At 37.6% G+C, this 22535-nt stretch overlaps 1 protein-coding gene across 7 annotated transcripts in view; it reads right to left on the bottom strand.

Annotated features, from left to right (window-relative positions):
- EML4 (EMAP like 4) overlaps positions 1 to 22535 on the bottom strand; it is a 154597-nt gene that overhangs the window by 4954 nt on the left and 127108 nt on the right. For all 7 annotated transcript variants that reach the window (XM_061432181.1, XM_061432184.1, XM_061432185.1 and 4 more), the window contains 8 exons: positions 21736 to 21887; positions 20530 to 20655; positions 20314 to 20445; positions 19518 to 19585; positions 10538 to 10626; positions 9054 to 9151; positions 2429 to 2516; positions 1687 to 1785 (listed from right to left, as the gene is read on the bottom strand). In XM_061432181.1, the coding sequence (XP_061288165.1) occupies positions 1687 to 1785; positions 2429 to 2516; positions 9054 to 9151; positions 10538 to 10626; positions 19518 to 19585; positions 20314 to 20445; positions 20530 to 20655; positions 21736 to 21887 (852 nt within the window). The remainder of the gene's footprint in view (positions 1 to 1686; positions 1786 to 2428; positions 2517 to 9053; positions 9152 to 10537; positions 10627 to 19517; positions 19586 to 20313; positions 20446 to 20529; positions 20656 to 21735; positions 21888 to 22535) is intronic.

Genomic DNA, 22535 nt, shown 5'->3' with positions numbered 1-22535 from the left:
ATTTTTTCTAATGCACACTGCATAAAGAAACGTTCAGATCTACCACCAGGGTGGAGAGAGTCCAGCTCTCAGAAGGCAGAGATACACTGATAAGGGAAAAACCCTCCTATTTTGGGTACTGCTTTAGGTACTGGTGCCATATCCATTTAAGTATTCTAATTACAGAGGATACCATCTCTTTTTAATCCTAACTTTCTTAGAAGGAATCCTACAGTCTTGCAAAGACTGAGAAAATTGTCAAAGGACAGATTTCTAGAAATGTTCAAAATATTGTATTAGGAATGATCTCCACGTTTTATCTTTAAATAACATCTACTGAGAATGCCTTCATATGTCAACCAATGGTAGTGGGAAAGCCGGACACCCACATGCAAAGGAACAACCAGCTCCCAACAGCCACACAGAGAAAGAACCCTGTTGCGCTGCTGGCAGGAGGGAAAATGGTGCGGCCACTGTGGGAAGCAGTCCAGCAGTTCCTCAAAAGGTTAACAAAGAATTACCATCCGACCCTGCAAATCCACTCGTAGGTATACACCCAAGAGAATGAAAACACGTCTACACTACAGCTTGTACGTTACTGTTCATGCCAGCATTATTTATAATCGACCTCAGCGTCCCTCAACTGATGATGAATAGTGCGGAACAGCTGCGCACGGGGGTGTTCAGCCACAGCGAAGCACCGATGCACACTACCACACAGACCCCGAACACCTTGTGCTAAAGGGAAAAGCCAGTTTTATGCATCACATATTGTATGATTCCATTTATATGAACTGTCCTGAGTATGAGAATCATTATAAAAAGGAAATCAGTGGTTGCTGGGAGGTTGTGGAAGGGTGAGGTAGGGGAGTGAGTGCTCACGGGCAGAGAATTTCTGTCTGGGTGATGAAAATGGTCTAAAATTCAACAGTGATGATGGTTGCACAATCTGGTGAATATGCTGAAATAACCAAATTGTACACGTGGTATATGGTATGTGATGATAAAGCTGTTATTTTGAAAATGATTTTTACTAATTTGAAAGCTTCAATTTTCACCTGGAGGAAAAAACGTGAAAGGCAATCCATAATATTATGTAAATGCCTTTCCTTTTTAATTGTCTTATATTTATTAGGGACCAATGGATTCTGTAGAGAACAAACCTTGTATTGGTTCAGTCCTAATGTATTTAACTTCTCTGAATTGGACATTAATAGCAGTTAACACGAAAGAACACATGTAGTAGTAAATGAAGGAAGTCAGAGAGAGACACACACTATTATGATATCTTATATGTGGAATCTAAAATATGACAAATTGAACCTGTCTATGAAACAGAATCAGAGACACACAGAACAGTCGTGGTTGCCAAGGGGGCAGGGTGTGAGAGGGCGGGACTGGCAGCATGGAGTTAGCCGATGCAAACAGGCGCGTACAGAATGGATAAACAACAAGGCCCTACTGTGCAGTGTGGGGAACTGTATTAATACCCTGGAACAAACCACAGTGGAAAAGAATATGAAAGAGAATGTACGTGTATGAATAACTGAGTCACTCTGCTAGACAGCCGAAATTAACATTGTAATTCAACTGTACTTCAATAAGAAATAAAAGAATACATGCAGACTATCTTTCATTTAGAAATTTAAGTATTACACATAAAAACCACACAAGACCGACTTTTCCCATCAAGTGCAACATCCTTACCAAAGACTTGGAAGCCTAGCACACAGGTGTATGTCGTCCAATTGATGTCCTTACATTCTGATCGATTCCTCATTAGTTTGCAGCCATGTTCAATGTCCCCTTTAAATTTAAAAACAGGAAGTATATTCATAGTGCTTGTGTACAAATGGATTTGAAAATGCATCTTGATTCAAACTAGCCATGTTTACTTGTATTTATAATCCATACACTCAAACATATTAAGACAGAGCTGAAAGGAAAAGAAAGTGTTTACCATGGTTTTAGATCCCTGGGTCAGTAAGATCCCCTGGAGTAGGAAACGGCAAACCACTCCAGTATTCTTGCCTGGAAAACTCCAGGAACAGAGGAGCCTGGCAGGCTACAGTTCATGGGGGTTGCAAAGAGTTGGATGCAATGAACATGCACGCAGACACAGAACTGTAAACTTTCCCACCGAAGTTATTCTTTTTTCTTTAAAAAGCATAAATGCCCATCCATTATACTCCTTCCTGTCTCCAGGAAGAGCTGTTAAACACAGAACCATCCAGAGCAGGATCAGTCTCCCTGAGTAATTTCTCATGACATTTGAATGAACTGATTACTTTCTTTGAGATTCTCAGTCCTTGGTCAGCTTTGAGCAGCACGTGCTTTGTCAGGTTAGAGGGGCCACTGTGCAGCGTTGCACATTTCAGACTTCATGGAGCCTGCTCTTTACTACCCCCTGACAGACACACCTCAGCTGTATGTGAGCATTCATACTTACAGTACAGGATCTCATAGTCTCCCGAGTTAGACATTATATACTTGTTGTCTGGGGACCAGTCAAGGTGTGTGATATAGCTGGAATGTCCCTAGAAAGTAACACATCAATCATTAGAATGTGTTTAGAGTTCTGAATGAATGATAAGTAGTCTCACAGTTAATCAAGACTGTCTTCTTGGTAGCCATTCACTGGGAATTCCTGGAGTAGAGCAGTATCACAGCCTCTGGAACCAAATGAGGCTTATGGTTTGGAGCAGGTCTTTGGTTGTGAGCCAGAACTGTGGGACTGAAGAGAACTGACCACAGTGGGAAGGGTAAGCACTCGGAACCTGGGAGTATCCTGCTGGTGCCTCCACCTGGATGCCATCCCTGAGCACTACCAGCGCTACACTTCCAGGGAAGACAGTCTCGGAAGGCCTGAAACAGACACTACAACCTCGGGCCTTATTTCAAGTCACTAGTGGCCCTAATTAGAGTGACTTCATTTTTGAGAATGAAATCTTGGTTCCAGGTTGTATACAAGAAGAGTACAATTTTCCTGGTCTGTTTCTTGAGTACCCATGGCATGTGGAGATCTAAAAAAACCCCTATCTCCAAAGAAGATGCTGGGGGAAAAGTTCCCCAATAGCACACTACCTCTGATCAACTGGATCCAATAATTAATCATCTATCTGACTATACAAAAAGATGGATCTTTTTCTGCTTAGGTTTTACTAACACTGGGAATTCAAATAAAAAAATTACTGAAGTGCCATATTATGCTGGCTTCACATGTGAGCATTTGATGATTTTCAATAAACTACTGCAGATAAATCACAAAGGTCTTACAGTTTACAGTAAAGCCAACAGAGACTCAAAATCACTTATCTCCTATGCTCTGTATTAAAACTTATTGATAATTTTGATTGTACTTTTTGCATTACTAGCTTTCTGCTCACATGGTTTTTATTTTTAAAGTTAATAAATTCAGGGGCTTCCCTGGTGGCACAGTGGTAAAGAATCTACCTGGCAATGCAGGAGTCATGGGTTCAACCCCTGATCTTGGAAGACCCACATGCCTCGGAGCAACTAAACCCATGTGCCGCAACTACTGAGCCTGTGCTCTAGAACCTGGGAATCGCAATTACTGAAGCCTACGTGGCCTAGACCCTGTGCTCCACAAGAGAAGCCACTGCAGCGAGAAGCCCGAGCACTGCAACAAAGAACAGCACCCGGCAGCCACAATTAGAGGAAAGCCCATGCAGCAACGAAGACCCAGCACAGCCAAAAAGAAATTAAAAAAAAAAAGTTAATAAATTCAAAATACTTTTTAATGACTTACACAGAGTATTTTAATTATTCCAGGAGCCTTCAGCAGTTCAGTGACATGTCTTAACCTCCCTGGCACTATAATCCACCACAGTGCTGTATGGAAAATACCCAAATTTATACATCTAAATGAATTTACGTGAATTTGGGAACCATGAAGCTTCCTGAAGTCACTGGAGGTTAGGTGGTATGTCAGCAAACAGGTTAGGAATTACTTGCTAGGCATGTGGGAGACCTCCCAACTTTACAAGAAATCAATGCCAGTAAGATATATACGGTTTGTGGATATTTTCTGAATATGGCCCAGGAGGACGGGGTCACACAGATCTTCTTCACAGGGTTCATCAATCTGGTGCCTGGCTGGCATCCAGAGAGGCCAAGCTTCTAAGATAAGAACACCGGCACTATGTGAATGAAGGATTTAACCAATCACGGCAAAGTACTGTCCTCCAGGAAGCATTCCTCCTAACATAGTGCTTAAAAATACTGTTTGAATCTCTCTGAAGAGACTTTAATAGTATTACTTAGAAAAGAATCAAAAGCATTGTATGGATACATAACATTCATTTAATTCACATCTGTGTTGGACACGATGTATTTAGATGGTAAAAAAAATCTAAATATCAAGTATTTTCAGAAAGAACTTGAGTAGGAAAAGCCCCCAAATTTAGAAAGCTATCAATTCATACTAGAAAACAAAGTATTTTTTTTCCCCTGATATGGAGTCCAATAAAGAAGCAAAGATGAGATGCGACATAGGAATCTATGATGCTGCCTTCCCAGATTCCACTTCAGAGTGTCCTTGTCTCATCTAATTCACAGGCCATTAAAGATACATGCATACATACATTGGGGGAAGACCCCCTCAAATGTCCCCCCATAGGCAAGACATGGTTGGGAGCAAATAAGTATACCTCCCAGAAGAGAAACAAGAGTCTTCTAAGCTGGTATGTCACTAGCGCCTTTAAGCAGCTGAATGGTGTAACCACAGTAACCACCGCAAGTGATGGTGCCTGACAGTACACTCTGGAAAAGTCTGAAATATTTCAGCTAAATCTTTTGTTAATCACAAAGAATGTCATCACCTACATCAGTGCTTTGCAACCCTGGCTGTAGATTAATATCACCTGACGAGTTTTCAAAAAAAGTACCGAGGCCTTGAGTTCACAGGGCATTAAATTTTTCCTAAGTAGGTGTCCAGGTGGATGCTGGGGGGTAGGGTGCCATGGCAAGTCTGACAATGAAGCAGATTTGTAACAGGGGGCTTTCTTGGTTTGGATATTCGAAAAGCTCGTGGCAGTTTTTCAACAGGTGCCAAGTGTTGAGGGATCTGATTCTCAGCGAGCCCAATGACACTCCCCAAAGAATCCATTTTCTATTATTTAACAGGTCCTGACTGGTGGTAAAGAACCTTCCTACCAATTCAGGGGACATAAGAGACACAGGTTCCCCCGGGTGGGGAAGATCCCCTGGAGGCAACCCACTCCAGTACTCTTGCCTGGACAATCCCACAGACAAAGGAGCCTGGCAGGCTACAGTCCATAGGGTTGCAGAGAGTCAAGACACGACTGAAGCAACTTAGCAGGTGCCCCCTCACTGTCCAGGGCAGTGACATCCAACGGACCTTTCTTTCTGCAGTGATGAAAACGTGTGTACTGTGCAGTCCAATGCAGCAGCAGCCAGCACCTGCGGCTCCCGAGTACTCAAAATGTGGCCCGTGCTCCCAGGGGACGGAACTGTAGTCACTTTCATAAAGCTGTGGTTGGTAGCTGCGACGCTGGACAGTGCAGGCTGAGAAGAGCCCACTGTTTCTCTACTGATTTGAAATACCTCTTGTATTATTCTAGTAAATTTCCATATGAACGGAGATCTGTTTTTGGACTCTCTTCTCTGTTCCATTAGTCTATCTACCTATTCCCAGCCAACTGTGATAGTTTTATAATGTGGAAAATCTCAGATGAACTTTAGAACCATTTTATCAAGCTCATAAATATCATGAAAATTTAAGTAAGAGCGCATCAAATTTAGAGACTAATTTGGAGAGAACAGTATTTTGTCAAGTCTTTTCTTCCAGAAATACGTTATGTCTATTTTTCAGTTCTTAGTTTGTATTTCAGCCATGTTTCACATAGCTTCCTGTGCTTTTTTTGCTAAGTCTATTCTCAAAGCATCTACAGTTTTTGTTACTATTGCAATTAGGATTTTTTTCCCCATTACATTTTTGATGTGCTTTGCTGGTTTGAGAGAAAGTGAATTTCCAGAGGATCAGCCTTTCTAACTCAATCTTCAGAGTGTAGATATGTAAAGTATATTTATCCATTCCACTATCTCTCCTTTTCAGTGCCCAGCTAAAACCCTGTATTTGCTAACCTCTTTTGCAGTTATGGGTGGCAGAAGTCACTGTGTGGGGCTACTAGGGAAACTTTAGAACTGACTTAGGAGGAAGAATGTCTTTTTTCCCCTTGCTCTGATTCTTCCTGGAACCAGGATATGATGACTGGAATTCCAGCAGCACCATACTGAGGATGATGGGAATAGAAAGAAGAATCCTGAGTCCACGGTGACTTCTTTTAAATGAGAACATAACCCCCATTTGTTTAAGCCACAAATGATTGCAATAGAATTCCTGTTACAGTAATATTGAAATATATACAGCATTAGTGTTATGGGTAATTTTCTTGGTGATTTCCAGGTAGACAGTTTAAAAGTCTTTTACTCTTCTCTTTGTATATATATTTTCATTTACCAAAATCCTGACCAAAAAAGAAACATTTACCAGCAATTCTTACCTATTTGTAATGCTTTTTTAGTACATCACTGCAACTTGAATACACACTCTCTCTCCTGGGCTCAAATCTTGGAGTAGCAGTGTTAAAAGGCATGCGGGAATTTGAGTCAAACAGAAAGCTACTATGTTGGCACTCAGGGACAGTTTCAGATGCTTGCTTATAATTTAGTAGAGGGACACTTCCTAAAGTTCTAAGCCCAGTATGTTTCTGAAGCTATAGGGTCACTTAAATGTTAACTAGTAACAACAGGAAATACTGGAAACAAAACAGAAAACAGCATTTGTGTTTGGAACTTCAAGAGTAGGTCCAGTTGCCACATTTAAAACCTTTACAGCAATCCTATAAAAGTAGCAACTATTATAATCTCCAATTTTAAGAATTAAGATTCAGAAATTAACTTGCCTAAAGTTGCAACCTAGAAAGTGGCCAGGCAGCATTAGCCCAACCTTTTCTCTGTCCTATATCATAGCAGACAACAGATAAAAGCAGACATGAGGTTATAAGACCAGCTGGTGGAAGCAGACAGCAAGGAGAAGTGAGAGCTGGAAGCAAAGCACAGAACAGAAGATAATTAGAAAAGCAGAGTAGTTGAGCCTTTCATTATAGCCTCAAAAAGTATCATAAAATTCCACAGTTCTTAAAGATATTTCAACATAATACTTTCATATGCTCTGAAGATACAAGCTGTCTAACTGGAGAAGGCTAAATCAGTGTCATGCAATTGATAAACCTGCCACTTCTCAACACTTCCAAGGTCATCTCACTGCCAGGGTCACACGCTGTTCTTTCTGCATCAGGTGCTGAGCTGTAAGAGCAGAGCACACTAACACACACATAAACAGATCTGAGGCATTTTTGTACCTCGAGAAGTCTGCTCTACTAAGAGTCAGGAGAACAGGGTTCAGGCCCCAGATCAGCCACTATGTCAAGATGCGATCAGGACAAGCCACTTACCTTCTCTGAAGACTGAAACTCAGGCTCTTGGTCTGTAAAATGAGGTCTGAGCTAACGTGCTACTGTAGAATTTTATGATTCCACAAGATTACATTATATTTAATAATACTCTACTTATTAAGACATGGACTTTTAAAAACAGGCTGGGGTAAAAAATAATTAAGAAAATTCTGGTGCCTGGTAGGGTAAACTTAAGTAGTCTGCAAACCCCTTTCAGTGGAACATTTGATCATGCTATATACAATGATACACGATTACTCTACTATTCCATATCCCAACTATTAAGATAATAAATTGATTAAAAGACATAATTTAAATAAATTAATGGATATCGATTCATAATTTTTGTCGAAGTCAATAAAAATATTTTGGGTAAATTATAAAATTACAAGATTGCTTATAGATCAGTTTATTGCCTGGTTTTGGCACATGGTACAAAATATGCTCCCTCCTCAAGAAAAAAGAAAATAAACCAAAAAAGGCAGTAAGTCTCTTCTCTGAATAGTAAATGGCCTGGGTTTTACTTATGTATTTGCTTTTAAAAACTCATTCTTTTATTCATTACCCTAAAACTCTTCTGTGGTAAAGACTGTTGAAGAATCTGTCCTACTAACTCATCAAGTAATTTGCTAATCCTAAACTGACTGCTAACATGATACCAAACCACCTCATTTTCTATAAAAACCATAGTTAACATATATTGAGTACATTTATTTGCCAAACACTATTACAAGTATTTTATATGCCTTGTTTCAATCCAGTGAAGTAGAAAGCACTACTAAATTCACTTTATAAATGAGAAAACTGAAGTAGAAGGTTTTAAATAACTTGCCCAAGGTCACACTTGAGTAGTGAAATGAGAGTTAAAATCCAGGTAGTTCAATCCAAAGTTTATGCCCATAAGCACTACGCTATACCTCCTGCCTTTTTTGCTCTGTCCTCAGTTTGAATATGTACTTTTAGAGGACAATGAACAAATCTTAGGCGTATTCCCAGTGCCTGGAACACTTCCTGAGTTAGCAAACTGCCTGCGATAAGATACATACTCAGTATGTCTGTAACTGAACCTAAATTTCATCTTACAATGATAAAACTAATCAATCAGAAACGCAATAAACTAAAGAAAGTATGCTTCTATTCTTCATATAAATTATGTTCTGTTTAGTGCTACAGAGGTCACAAGAAAATGAAACTGCAGTGTCGAGGATGGGTAGGATCATGGGACACTGAACTTAAAACCTGAGAGATACCCTTCCATTCCTGACTCACTTCATCTTAAAGAAGCATTATTTTCTAAGGATTTCCTAAGGAAATAGCTTTGATATCAGAAACTGCATTAAAACTAGCAGTCAGAGAGAGACAAGTATTAAACTTTCATCAAAGAAGAAATCTTTCTAGAACTTCAAGGGCACTGCAAAATTCTGCTGTCAGGTAATGTCAATTTTCAAAGATAAAGACCGAAGTTTCAATCTGCTAAGTTTAAAGGTGATACATCAATGCAAACATTTAACTCTTTTTACGAAGTGAAATTTTCCAACAATTTTATAGGTCAATTTATTTCCCTTCACTACTTACAGTGCACTTTCCATGTCTGCTATACTTTCTTCCATTTTCTGAGACGGCATAGAGGTAAATGAAGTTGTCATGAGATCCTACAGCCAGGAGGGTGCCATCTAGAATGAAACAGGAAAAAAATGTCGAACAGAGAAATACAATGACAGGTTTATTTACCATCACTTTACTGGACCGATACCAAATGACATTTTACACATGTTAAATCTCATCAAATTAATTATTATTTGGTATTTAATGAATGACTTCTTCCATCACTAAACATACTTGAAACCAAATGGTCATCTAGTCAAGTGCACAATCCCTTCTAGGAAATGCTCCATGGGCCTTGGACTCGGACCTCAGCTTCACCTCCTTCCAGTTAGCTACAGACTAGGCCCAAGGAGGTTAACCTGGTTTTATAGGTTTAAGTATACAGGGTTCATATAGCAAGCTGAGTGTACAACTGTTCATTTCAACCGAGGACATGTGATCTCTCCAGTTATGGGGTAGGTTCTCTTGGGAAGGGACCATGTTCTCTTCTATCGTCTCCTCCACTGTAATCACATAACAGACAGTCAATAAAGTTCATTTGATCTTGGGGTTTTAAACGCTACATTTGAGCAGTTATTTGCTATTATAGCACTGAAAAAAGCCAAACTAAAACAGAAAAGGTAAACTTTTCTTCTTCAGAATAACTCTTGCCAAGCTTATACCTCAAAGCAAATACTTTTCCTTCCTTGTTCAACAGAGAGAAGAGCATTCTCAGCTTCCTTTGAAATGACTTAGAAGCCATCAAAAAGATCATTTCGATTTCACACTGATCCAACAACTACTGGAATATATTTCTGAATACAAGAAAATGTCACTTGAACTGTGTGGATTAAAACCATATTAATACAGGGAAAAAGGTGTTGGAAACTTAATAAATATTCTGAATAAAATAGAAAAGAATTATTCAAAGTAGCTAAATGAATTGATCACATTCTTGTAACGAGTTGCTGGGTATTTTATCTAATTAACAAACCAATCATTCCTATGTAAACAGTGAAAAGCAAACTAGAGAGATTTTTTAAAGAACTTGAAGGGCCTATAAAATTTGTATTCTTTGAATATTATTATAATTTGTTTTATATCCTCTTATATACAAAGAAAAGATTGCTAAATTTATTAACATTCAGCCTAATACCTATTCAAAATTCTAAGTAGGTGGAGTTCAAAAAAAAAAAAGGTATTTGATTGCTCTGTATTCTGCTTTCAACTGCAAATGCAGTTTTAACAGTTTGTTCTAAATTTATGTTTGCTTGATGATTCAGAATACTGTTTAACTTTAGCAGATCTTTTGCAGTTTCCTACAGCAGAATTAAACCTACTGTTGGGGTAACATATTCAATACTTAGCAACTTTAGAGAGCAGAGAAAAAAGTAGTCAGCATTATTGGACGTGAAAATATGCAATTGCTGAGAAAAGCCGTAAATGCCCCCTGGAGTGGGAGTAAATCTGCCTACCTATTGAGTAGCGCATCACCGAAAGCTGCTCATTTCCGTCTGTGTGGATAGAAACTAGATCTCTGGTTTCTGCATCCAGAACAAACCACCTGTTAGGAAGTAAAAAATCAAAATTTTCCTTAGACATTAGCATTTATAGAAAAAAAAAAATGGTTGCTGACTTTTTTCTCCTTTTAAAAAGAAATTTTAAATAATGCCCTAAAGCTGGACATGTTACCCTTTTCTAATGAAGGATGAATTCATTTTGTAAAATGTTACTAGATGCAATATACTTATACGTATGGGCCTAGGCATGTTCTCATTTCTATTTAGGTATTCACCAAATACCAAGGGTGCTCTTTGAGAGGCGCTGTCCAAATAGAAAATGACAAGATGATCAGTGTTTTTGAAAATTACACTAGAGCCAGGGAAAAGGAAATGAGCTAATTAAAACAAAGCACAGGATTCATGTTGATGTATGGCAAAACCAATACAATATTGTAAAGTAATTAGCCTCCAATTAAAACAAATTTATATTAAGAAAATAAAACAAAGCACAATTAAGTGCTAATCTCATCGATGGTGACTACGTATAGTAGGAGGAACTCAAGGAAAATGAATAGCACAGAAATTGAATAGCATAAAAATGAATAGGCATAGAAAAACCTTTAGGGAGGATGTATCAGTAGAATATGGGTTGAGCTGCACATTGAGGGTGAATTACAGGCAGTTCACGCAGGAGGAGTGACAGCTGCACTGCCATGGAGGTAGAAGAAGCATGGATAGTATGACGGTGGGAGGGAAAGGCAGGCCATTCATTTGGTGAGATTTCAAAGGGACCAGCAGGGGGCACTGTACCTCTCCAATAACCCCAACACCAGCATAGGCAACCGCTTAAGTTCTCTGAAAAGCAGTTTTTCAATCACATTTATAGGAAAAGTCAAAATGTAAAAGGCCTCTTGATAGGTAAAACAATGATTTATACCCAACTACATACTAAGTGACTCTCATCAGACCCTCTTCTAAGAGCAGGGTGAGATACAGAGTACAAAGCAAAGACTGGGAACTAAGGAAGGACAACTAAAGGACAGATAAAGGACAGGAGCAGGTTACAGACAGCAGGCACAGTTAGTTGGAGGAGCTCAGAGTTGAGACTGCCTGGCTCAGATCAGGCACTAAATAAATATTTACAGAATGGACAAATGAACAAATATAAAATGTCTCAAACATGACAGATGCTGTTTTAGGAAGAATTATATAGCTGAAATGCAGTGCAGGAAGAAATGGTTGGAGTGGAAAGAATGGGACAAAATTAGAAAAATAAAATCACTACCTTAATTTCATGGAACTGAATGGGACAAATGAGCAGTAAGTTTTGTTCTTAATTATTCAGATGGGAAAAGTTCCACTAAATTCAATAGCAGGAGTCATAATGACAGTTCCTTTTAATCTTGAAGCATTATAATAAATATCTGAGAAGAGACCACTATTCCTTCAAATAACTTGTGGGTTATGGGTTGAAATTTCTAGGTACTAAACTAATTAATAATTCTGCCTTTTACTCAGGTAAGAGAAATAGCTTCTATTTGTAAATATCCAAGTTTATGAAAAGCCAATCAGCAGGAAACTGGCACTTTGAAGCCCTGGGCTCATGGTTTGATCATTTCTACTTCAAAGGTGCATAAGGAACATACTTTATTGCAATTGGACAGTACGCAGAGATTACAGGTTTCTTCTGAGAGTGTAATTCATTCATCAATTTTTATGGCTGCCACCATGAAACTACTCTTTAGCCAAGAAATGCCAAAGCTGATGCCAAGTGAAGGAACAAATTATAATTCCTTTTCAGAGTAAGGGAACAAAATATTCCAACTTAAGAGTGAACAGACATGCCTGAAGAACAATGAGACACAACACTGCTCTGTGGGCTTTAAGTTTGTAATGAGTTTACGTAAACACTTCACTATACTTAGGCATTTAAAATTACCAATTTTTATTTTGAAGAAGCCTTGACTGATATTGTTTCCAGTTCAATCTTCCTAGGAAAACAGAAAACAATTTTACTGCTCTAAAAATTCTCTTTAAAAGTAATTTTTTTTTAAAAAAAAAAAAGGGAATTTCCTGGTGGTCCAGCGGTTAGGACTCTACTTCCACTGCACGGGGGGAATGGGTCTGATTCCTGGTCAGGGAACTATGATCCCACATAGAAAAAAAAATAAAAAGGCAATAAAAAAAACCTCCAGAATGTCTGTTGGTATACAATATGTAGAACCTAAAACTGAGTTATTTACTGGTGAGAGATAGTAGCTCTCAAAAAAGAAACAAACAACAACAATTAAAAAAAAAAACACCCAGAAAGCCCTCTGCTTACTTTTTCTATTTCTTGAATTGTACACGTGTGCGCCTAGTCGCTCAGTTATATCTGACTCTTTGCAACCCCCTGGACTGTAGCCCGTCAGGCTCCTCAGTACATGAGTCTTCTCCAGGCAAGAATACTAGAGTGGGTTGCTATGCCTTTCTCCAGGGGAACTTCCAGACCCAGTAATCAAACTGGGATCTTCTGCACTGCAGGCAGATTCTTTACCAGCTGAGCTATGTGGGAAGCTATCAGAGATTAATTCTTTCACTTGTGGCGAGTAATTTTCAGTAATAATTAAAATAACTTTGTTGTGAAAACTATACAGCAGTAATTTTAAGGCTCCCACCCTTTTCAGTGCATGAATTTACATTCTACCTTTAGAAAAGACTTTCTAGCTCAGGACCTCTATCCTTAACGAGAGTATGGAGAAGTAAAGGAAATTTTCTACAAATAAATAATTTAAGTTTTCACTGTGCTGAACTGGACTCTCATTCTAATCTACAGTATATACACTGGAACCAAGCTTCTGCTTCAAAGAATCATTATGGGGCTCTATGTGGCCTAAAGGATCTTTCTAAATGGAACTGCTCAGCATCAGAGGTGGGAAATCTTTGGCCATATATTTAAACTAATCTGAGTGTGAGTCAAATAACCACACACACTACCACCATAGTTTGATGACTTAAAAAAAAAAATAAACACCATACATTGATTTCTTTAGTGGCAAAAGGAGAATCATAAGATTTCAGAGCTGGAAAGTTATCACATGTTAAAGTCTCTAAATGAATCTATATCTGTTCATAAAATGCATTAAAAATTATTCATCATCATATAAAGTGTATCCTCTGCGTGGCAGGTTTGTAACTGTTTTCCAACTGCTTTTATGATCATGAAGGATCATGAAGTTTCAGAGCAGGGAGTAATCACTGAGGATGTGGGGGTAGTTTAGGATTTCATCGTATCAAATGTGGTAAGAATCAGGTGGAGAGGAATATAGGTAAGAAAGGACAGAAAGGGTTGAGGTGTATCTGAAGGATAACAACTTAACCACTCTGGCTGGAATGGTGAAGGAAAGATTTTTAATGGGCTTTAAAGGCCAGGCTAAGAAGTTTGGATTCCACTGTTTAGCTATCAAGAGGCCTTAAGGAATGTTCTATTTCAGTTAGCTCATAGTTTCTTGTGTTGGCTCAATCCACTTCCCCTGCCTGATATGAGCTCCTAACTCTTCACTGCCTTCTTAAGATCTCAGAACTCCTACAAGGCAGGACCAGCTCCACCTCCTTTGGGAGGTGCTCTCTGACCACTCAGGTTCACAGTAATTTCTCTGTTGATTTCAAGTATTACTGCTTGTTTATTCAAGTAATACAAGATCAATATGCAAAAAGCAGTTGTATTTATATATACCAGCAATGAATATTTTAAAAATGAAATTGAGAAAACAATTTCATTAAAAATGGCATCAAGAAAATGAAACACTTTGGTACAATTTAACAAATGTACAAATTTGTACCCTAAAAACATCTTTGAAGAAAACTGAAGACCTAAATAAATGGAAAAACACCTGTTCATAAATTGGAAGCCTTAATATTGTTAAAATAGTGACATATTCAAATTGATCTATAAAGAAGAAAACAATCCTTATCAAGGCTTCTTTGCAGAAACTGACAAGCTGATCTTAAAATTCGCATAGAATTCAAGGAATCCTCAATAGCTAAAACCACCCTGAAAAAGAACAAAGTTGGAGGACTCACATTTCTCAATTCAAAACATAATGCAAAGCTATAATAATCAAGACCAGTATTGCATAATATGAACATAGAGATCAATGAAATGTAAGTGAGAATCCAGACTGAAACCCAGTTATGGTCAACTGATTTTCAACAAGGGTTTCAAGTCTTCATTGCAGCAAGAAAAGTCTTTTCAAGAAACAGTGCTAAACAAATCAAAACAAAGCAGTGCCGCAACACTGGATATCCACATGCAGAGAATGAGGTTGGATATCTACACAAAGATTAACTCAGAATAAATCAAGATCTCAAGGTAAGAGCTAAAACTATAAAATTCTTGGAAGAAAATGTTGTAGTAAATGTTTAAGACCAAGAGAAAGAACAGATAAATGGGACAATATGAAAATTTTAAACTTTAATGCAATAAACTTTACCATTAGGAAAGTTAAAAGAGGGACTTCTGCTAGAAGTCCAGTGGTTAAGACTCCGCCTTGCAATGCAGGGGACCTGTTTTTGAGCCCTGGTTGGGGAACTAAGATCTCACATGCTGTGGGGCAACTCAGCCTGCACACCATGCCAACAACTAGGGAGACCACTCGCGGTAATGAAAGGCCCTGGGTGCCACAACTAAGACCCAACACAGGCAAATAAATATTAGAAAAAGAAAGAAAGAAAGAAAGTGAAAAGACAGCACTGGAATGACAGAAAATACTTGCAAGTCATACATCTGATGAGGTACTATATCCAGAATATATAAATTTATAGCCCTTACAACTAACAATAAAAAGACAAATCAATTCAAAGATAGGCACAGGACATGAACAAACATATCTCTAAAGAGTCTATACATAAATAACTAATAAACACATGAAAAAGATACTCAACATCATTAGCCATCAGAGAAACACAAATTAAAACAATGAAAAAGCACTTCACAGCCATTAGGACAGCTATAATCAACACACAGGCAATGACAACTGTTGGCAAGGATGTAGAGAAATTGGAACCCTTATATTTTATTGGCAGAATTGTAAAATGGTATAGCTGTTGTGGAAAACAATTTGGAAGCTCCTTAAAATGCTTTAAACATAGTTCACTCTACTCCTTGGTGTATACCCAAGAGAAAACATTTGTCCACACGAAAGCTTGTGTATGACTGCTTACGGCAGCACTACTCACAGCAGTCATAAAATGGAAATATTAATTCAGATGGTTATTTGAGGTACAGCCATACAATGGGATGTTTGGTGACAAAAGGGAATGAAATGCTGATACATGCTGTACAACATGCACGAACCTTCAAAACATGTTACGTGAAAGAAACTAGTCACAAATCACAATTATATGATTGTATTTATATGAAATGTCTAGAAGAGGCAAACCTATAGAAACAGAAGGTAGACCAGTTACTCAGGGCTGGAAGTGGGTGGGGATAATGAGGAATGACTGCTATTGTGTACATTCTTTCAGGGTTAATGAAAATGTTCTGCAAACTAGTCACAAATCACAATTATATGATTGTATTTATATGAAATGTCTAGAAGAGGCAAACCTATAGAAATAGAAGGTAGACCAGTTACTCAGGGCTGGAAGTGGGTGGGGATAATGAGGAATGACTGCTATCGTGTACATTCTTTCAGGGTTAATGAAAATGTTCTGCAAGTAGCTTGTGATGAAAGTTCCACAATGCTGTGAACTTCTTGAAAACTACTGCACTGTATACTTTAAAAGGGTGAATTTTAAGGTATATGAATGATATCTCAATAAAGCTGTTAAAAAGACTCTTTACTATTAACATATAAGGAATAGCAATGTTATGGAAGCAGTATGTCCATGTAGGGCCATGCATTTCATTTTTTCCCTTAGAAATTGTATTCATAATATAATCTTTTAAAATGATAAATTTATCATTGTGATAATTTATTCATACTTGTGGTTACTTCTTGATTACAAGTAGATTTCTAGATACAGACATGAACACATCTTTAAACATGTTGCTAGTCACCTTTTCTGGATCATGAACAATTTGGATAATGTGCTGTATTAAAAAAAAAAAATTCTTGCCCTCAGTGTGATTTTTTGCAGGCTTAGGGTCAGTGATAATAATCTGAATGGTTACATCGTGGAATATTGTTTTAGACAACAGAGCCAGGTGTTCATAGACCCATGCAAAAAAAATAATAATAAATAAGAAAAGTTCTCTAAGAATCAAAGGCAGGAAAATGAATACTGATAACTACAGTATAAAATCTCCCCTAGATTTTAAATAATCCCCAACTCTACACTAGAAAGAATTAACTGACAGCACTTTTGAATTATATCACTCTCATTCATAAGGTTTTTCCTACTCACAATTCCAAGACGAAACAACTGGCTTAGCTAAGTCACTTACATTAAGTAACTTTTCCTTTTAAATTTGTTAATGATGACTTCACAGTTATACTAAATGTTAGCAAGTAACTTCAGTAAGTTTCATCAGATCTGCTTGTCATGAAAAACTGGGGCTCTGTATGTACATGCATCCAATAAGGGGTTGAGTCTTAATGATTCAAGTCCTTCTAGCACTACTTCACTCAGTGTTGAACTCCTTATTATACACAGTAAATGCTTTTAAAACACTATGTCAGACAGTGATTCAACCTTCAAAGATAAACTTTCTTTGTAACATTTCTAAGTAATACTACAAACACTATAAACACATCTCAAAAGAGTACTGGTGGAGTCCTGGAAAGAGACAAGCTTTAAAACCATATAGAACTTGAATCATATAGAACCTGAGTTAAATCCCAGCTCAAGCACAAGTGACTCATGTGACTTGGGTCTTGGGTTTCCTGTTTGTGCAAAGGAGACAGTAATGAACATTTGCTGCATTCTTGTTAAAATTTAAAGTCAAATATGAAAATAATTTAGTACAAGGTGTGTTATCAGACTGTGAAAAAACGGTAGCTCTTATTCCTACTGTTTCATTGATATTAGCATTTGTAATATCTGTTCAGCTGCCCCCAAAATAAATCTGAAGTAAACTCTTTTGTGGTTTCCTGAAAACCAGTTCACCACTATAGTTTAGGAGATTCTTATATGCTCAAGACATACATTTTTTGTAAAACAGAAAATAAATTCCTTCAGATTCTACAAAGTGGCCTGACATATGCCTGTTTAGTCCAAGCAACAATCTATTACTGACATGTATTTTGAGGAAATCTGAGATAGGAAAGCCATCTGTATTTCCAAGTTATCACCAATTACGCTCCCAAGCAGCCTAATTCTAAAACTCCACTATTTCAGAACCACTCAAATAACATCTCTAATTACATACCCACACTTCAAAGTTTATCTTTACCTTAAAGACCTGTTCTTCCATGATTCTGAGCACTATAAATGAGGATTTTGAAAATGTTCTGATTTTCCAGAGGTATTAGGTTTGTATCTAACAGCCAAAGGGGAAAACTTGATTAAAAAAAAAAAAACTCTAAATGGCTAAATTTAGTTAGAATTCAGTAAAGTGGAATTAAATAAACCATCTAGTCAAAGCTATGGTTTTTCCAGTAGTCATGTATGGATGTGAGAGTTGGACTATAAAGAAAGCTGAGTGCCGAAGAATTGATACTTTTGAACTGTGGTGTTGGAGAAGACTCTTAAGAGTCCATCTCTTGGACTGCAAGGAGATCCAACCAGTCCATCCTAAAGGAAATCAGTCCTGAATATTCACTGGAAGGACTGATGCTGAAGCTGATGCTCCAATACTTTGGCCACCTGATAGGAAGAACTAACTCATTAGAAAAGACCCTGATGCTGGCAAAGATTGAAGGCGGGAGGAAAAGGGGACGACAGAGGATGAGATGGTTGGATGGCATCACTGACTCGATGGATGTGAGTTTGAATAAGCTCTGAGAGTTGGTGATGGACAGGGAAGCCTGGCGTGCTGCAGTCCATGGGGACACAAAGAGTTGGACACTACTGAGTGACTGTACTGGAATAAACTGGATGATTTGAAATATTTGTTACAGTCATAAAAATATTTATGTGTGTTCACAATACTTTCACCTTATTAGAAATCAGCATGCCACATTTTTAATGGGTTTAACTTTTGAAAACTGACTTTATATTTTTCCTCTGCCTCTTTAAAAAATAAGCTATTTGTGATGAGGGCTACTTACTAGCAGAGGCAATAAAAAGGACAATTAAAAAATATAGATAATAAATATATATTACTTAATAGTCTTGGAAAGGTACTATATAAGGTCTGCAAAGATAAGTAATTAATAACAATTTCAAGAAACATACCTTTATTATTTACCTGTGCAGCATTCAAGAAGGGAAAAAGCTATAGCTCAAACAAAAGCTCAACTGGGTTATTTCAGATTCGATTTCCTTCCCTTTTTAAAGATAACGAGGACAGAAGTTTTCTGATACCACAGAAAATGTCACAAGAGAGGGTCAAGTTTGCTGAACTGCCTCCTTCCTTAGTGAAGCCTATCCTGACCTCCCTATCAGGATATCATTTTGTAACTGTACCCTTCCAGATCCCTCTTACTATGTTCAACCCTCCCCCATCATAGCTCTTCATTTTTCTAACTTAATTAGTTAATAACTAACGTAATTAGTTAAGGCTTCTTTTTTTATTCTGCCGCCACCCCTGACACACATTAAAGTGTGAACTCCATGGGGGCAGGGATTTTTGCTTTGTACTGTGATGTAGCCTGAACCCTCACAATTGGGTCTAACAAATGGTAGGTCCTTAACAAAAAATTACTGAGTGATTAAATGAGTATACATAACAGAAAAGAGCAAAAAGTATAAAACTGTGCCACTTAAAAGATCAATTCTCCAGATCAGATAGAGAACATTCCTGAATAATGGTTAAACATCCCACCACTTAAGGTTACTCAGCTCACATTTCCCTTAAAGACCCTACCTGCCTGAGTGCGTTCCTATGGCCACCACTGTGCCACTTGGATGAAAATCTGCACAGTGTCCTGGTTCCTAGAAGAGAGACAGACAGCTGTTGGGGAGTACATGAGAAAGTCTCCCTAGATCTATGGGAAGAGTGGCAAAACATTTGAAAATAACTTGTTTCACATAAACATGGAATCTCAATCAACTTTACTACAGCCAATGGGAATACCACATGGACATAAGAGGAAAAAGAATTTCAGAGCAGGAAGGGGACATGCTGGCAGAGTGGTAAGGGGAAAGGACCACCAGCTTGCAGCTAGGCAGTGGAACAATAATAAGGTAACAACAAACATTTGTACAGTTCTTTAGAGTCTGCAAAGAACGTGTATACACCTTTTAGGCTAGAAAAGGTGAATATCTGGGTGGGGGAGGGAGAAAATACAGTAAGAGACCAACTCAAAAAGAAGACAGTAGATCCGTTAGTGAGCAGTACTTACTGAACCCAACTGCCCCACCACCAGCGGCCCAAACATTTCTGTAACAATTAACGCTCCATAAAGATGTGAAATATTCTTGATTTTTACTACTGAACCTGACAGAAAAGTTGAGCTTCTATCCTGTTAACTTGCTTCTTCGGAGTGGGTTCATGATGTACTTTGTAACTAAACACTCTCCCCCTTATCCCTTCCTCTTTACTGAACTATAGCAATAAACTTGGTTTTAACCAATACTGAGTCCTTTTTGCTTTGCTGCTACCAACTGCCAGTTTGGGGAGTTTCTGTGGGAAAATTATAATCACATTTTGCTTTACTCACATCTAGAAGCCTGGTCCATTCCAGTCTGTGTTCTACTGAGTTCCACATGCACACCTGTCTGTCCTGAGCACAAGTCAAGAGCAAGTCTTTGAAGGGATGTGTGGCAAGACCCCAAAGCTCATCTGTATGACCCTGAAAAAGAAACATACCCATTGTTATAAGAAATAAAGGGTATCATCAAAATATTCAGTTAGTGGTTAAAATCAGACAGCTTACCTGTACTTCTATTTGGAAGCCATCATTAAATGTTCCTCGTAAAATAAAGTTTCGTGATGTGCCGACCAAAAATTGATCTGCCTTTCCTTCTGCTACAGCTCTGATTGTTCCATACTGATCAGGAACCTAAAAAATAATTTATAAAGTCACCATACACATAATTCAATGCATTAATCAACCTGAAGACTGAAGTTATAGCTGTACACAATTATGTGGTAATAAATGACAGAATTTCAAATTTGAAAGTACAAGGTAATTTTACGTTAATAAGTTATTTATTCAGACATTTATATTTTATACACAGAAGTTATAATGGATTATCAACATTCTTTGCTTCAATTTTAACTTCACATTTTATATGATTTCAAGAGTTAAGGATTATGAGTAAGGGATAAAGGAATAAGTTCTGAGAGACTACATGAAGACTGTGGCTTGATTTTGTTACTTATTGGTTATATTATTTTGGGTAAGCCATTTAGGCTGAGACAAATTTCTTTATCTATAATATGGGGATATATCTTCTTGGAAATAAAATCCAAGAGCAGTACGTCAGAATTCTCTTTTTAAGAGATTTTGTCTGCAAAGCATGTTGTAAGTGGAAAAAGCTGAGAGTAAATTCAAAGTTAAAGTTACCAACAAATAGAAGCATTATTGAACTGTGAGATTTGCCTTTGCTCTGACAATCAGTGAACTAAAACACTATTCTAAACCATTTCATTTCTTGAGATCTCAATTCAACTTTCACTGAACACATAAAACCTGTTAGGTTTTATGCATATACTTCATTTATACCATGAAGCTGACATATACAGAGATATAATCAGCAATTATTATTAAGCCCATCATTTAAAAGATTATTTTTGAGTTTTAAAATTAAGCTTGTATACCATGGAGTAGAATATAATATTTGATAAATGTCTGGCAAATTTTAAGTTTATATGGTTATGTGGTTATTTTGGGGTCACTAAAAAATAATGTCAGAAATAAGTAAGCAAGTTAACTATTCTGCCCATTTTTCTTATTCTTTCAAATTATTTGGCTTAGTGAATAGTCCTTTTTTTCCTGGTTTATTTCAAGGGAATGAAATGACAAGAATGTATTCCAAATTTTCCAGAAAAGTGTAAGTTATCTTAATGTGGGACAAAAGACATGAGTTTATAGAGGGTTTAACATTTTAAAATGTTTATGTTCTATTTTCATCCTTACCTCTATTTCTCTTTCAGGATTCAGATCATGATCCCACAGAATTATTTTTCTGTCTTTCCCACCTCCAGTTAATAACATCCCATTTCTCATCTGACAAAGTGTGAACACACTGCCATCATGAGCTTTGATTTGTTTGCTGATCTGATAAACACCTAACATAATGAGGGGTAAAACAGAAACACTAGTCATAACATTTTCCATCAGATTTTAGTGTCTTTTTGGCAAAAAACTTTAGCAGAACTACAGAGTAAATAATCAAAAGTTCTCATGACTCAACGATCAAAAATCTATTTCCAGCCAATTTTTCTGCAAGGCAGATATCAAAGCTTAATACAATATTTGGCATTCATGCCAATATTTAGTTACTCTGAAAATAATTCAAAATATATTCTTACAAAAAGGTAGGCTAAAGTAGTGACAATTCCACAGACAAGAGGGGATATATTAGCCTCAGAACTTTACTATCTCTTACAATCATCTCATTCAACAGTTAAGGTAGATATTACTCCTCTAATTTTATAACTAAGCACATAGGTATAGAACTGGCTTAACCAATACCACATGGTTAGCTAGTGACAAAGCTGTGACAGGAACTCAAGTCTCGTATATTCAGTGTTCCTTTAAGTTTGCAAAAGAGCCTTCACTTCCTCCTGGGGCAACAGGCATAATGTTTAACATTTAACCACTGCTGACCCACAGGCCTTCTGCTCTGCCAAGGATAACCCCTTTTATTTGCTGAGATACTGGGGAAGGTGTGGGGCAGAAGAGGCACTGGTGGCTTGGAGCAGTGGCTTTTGACC

The sequence above is a fragment of the Bos javanicus genome, chromosome 11 (genome assembly GCF_032452875.1).
Source record: "Bos javanicus breed banteng chromosome 11, ARS-OSU_banteng_1.0, whole genome shotgun sequence".
NCBI lineage: Eukaryota > Metazoa > Chordata > Mammalia > Artiodactyla > Bovidae > Bos > Bos javanicus.
This window is presented reverse-complemented; position numbering and strand designations above follow the sequence as displayed.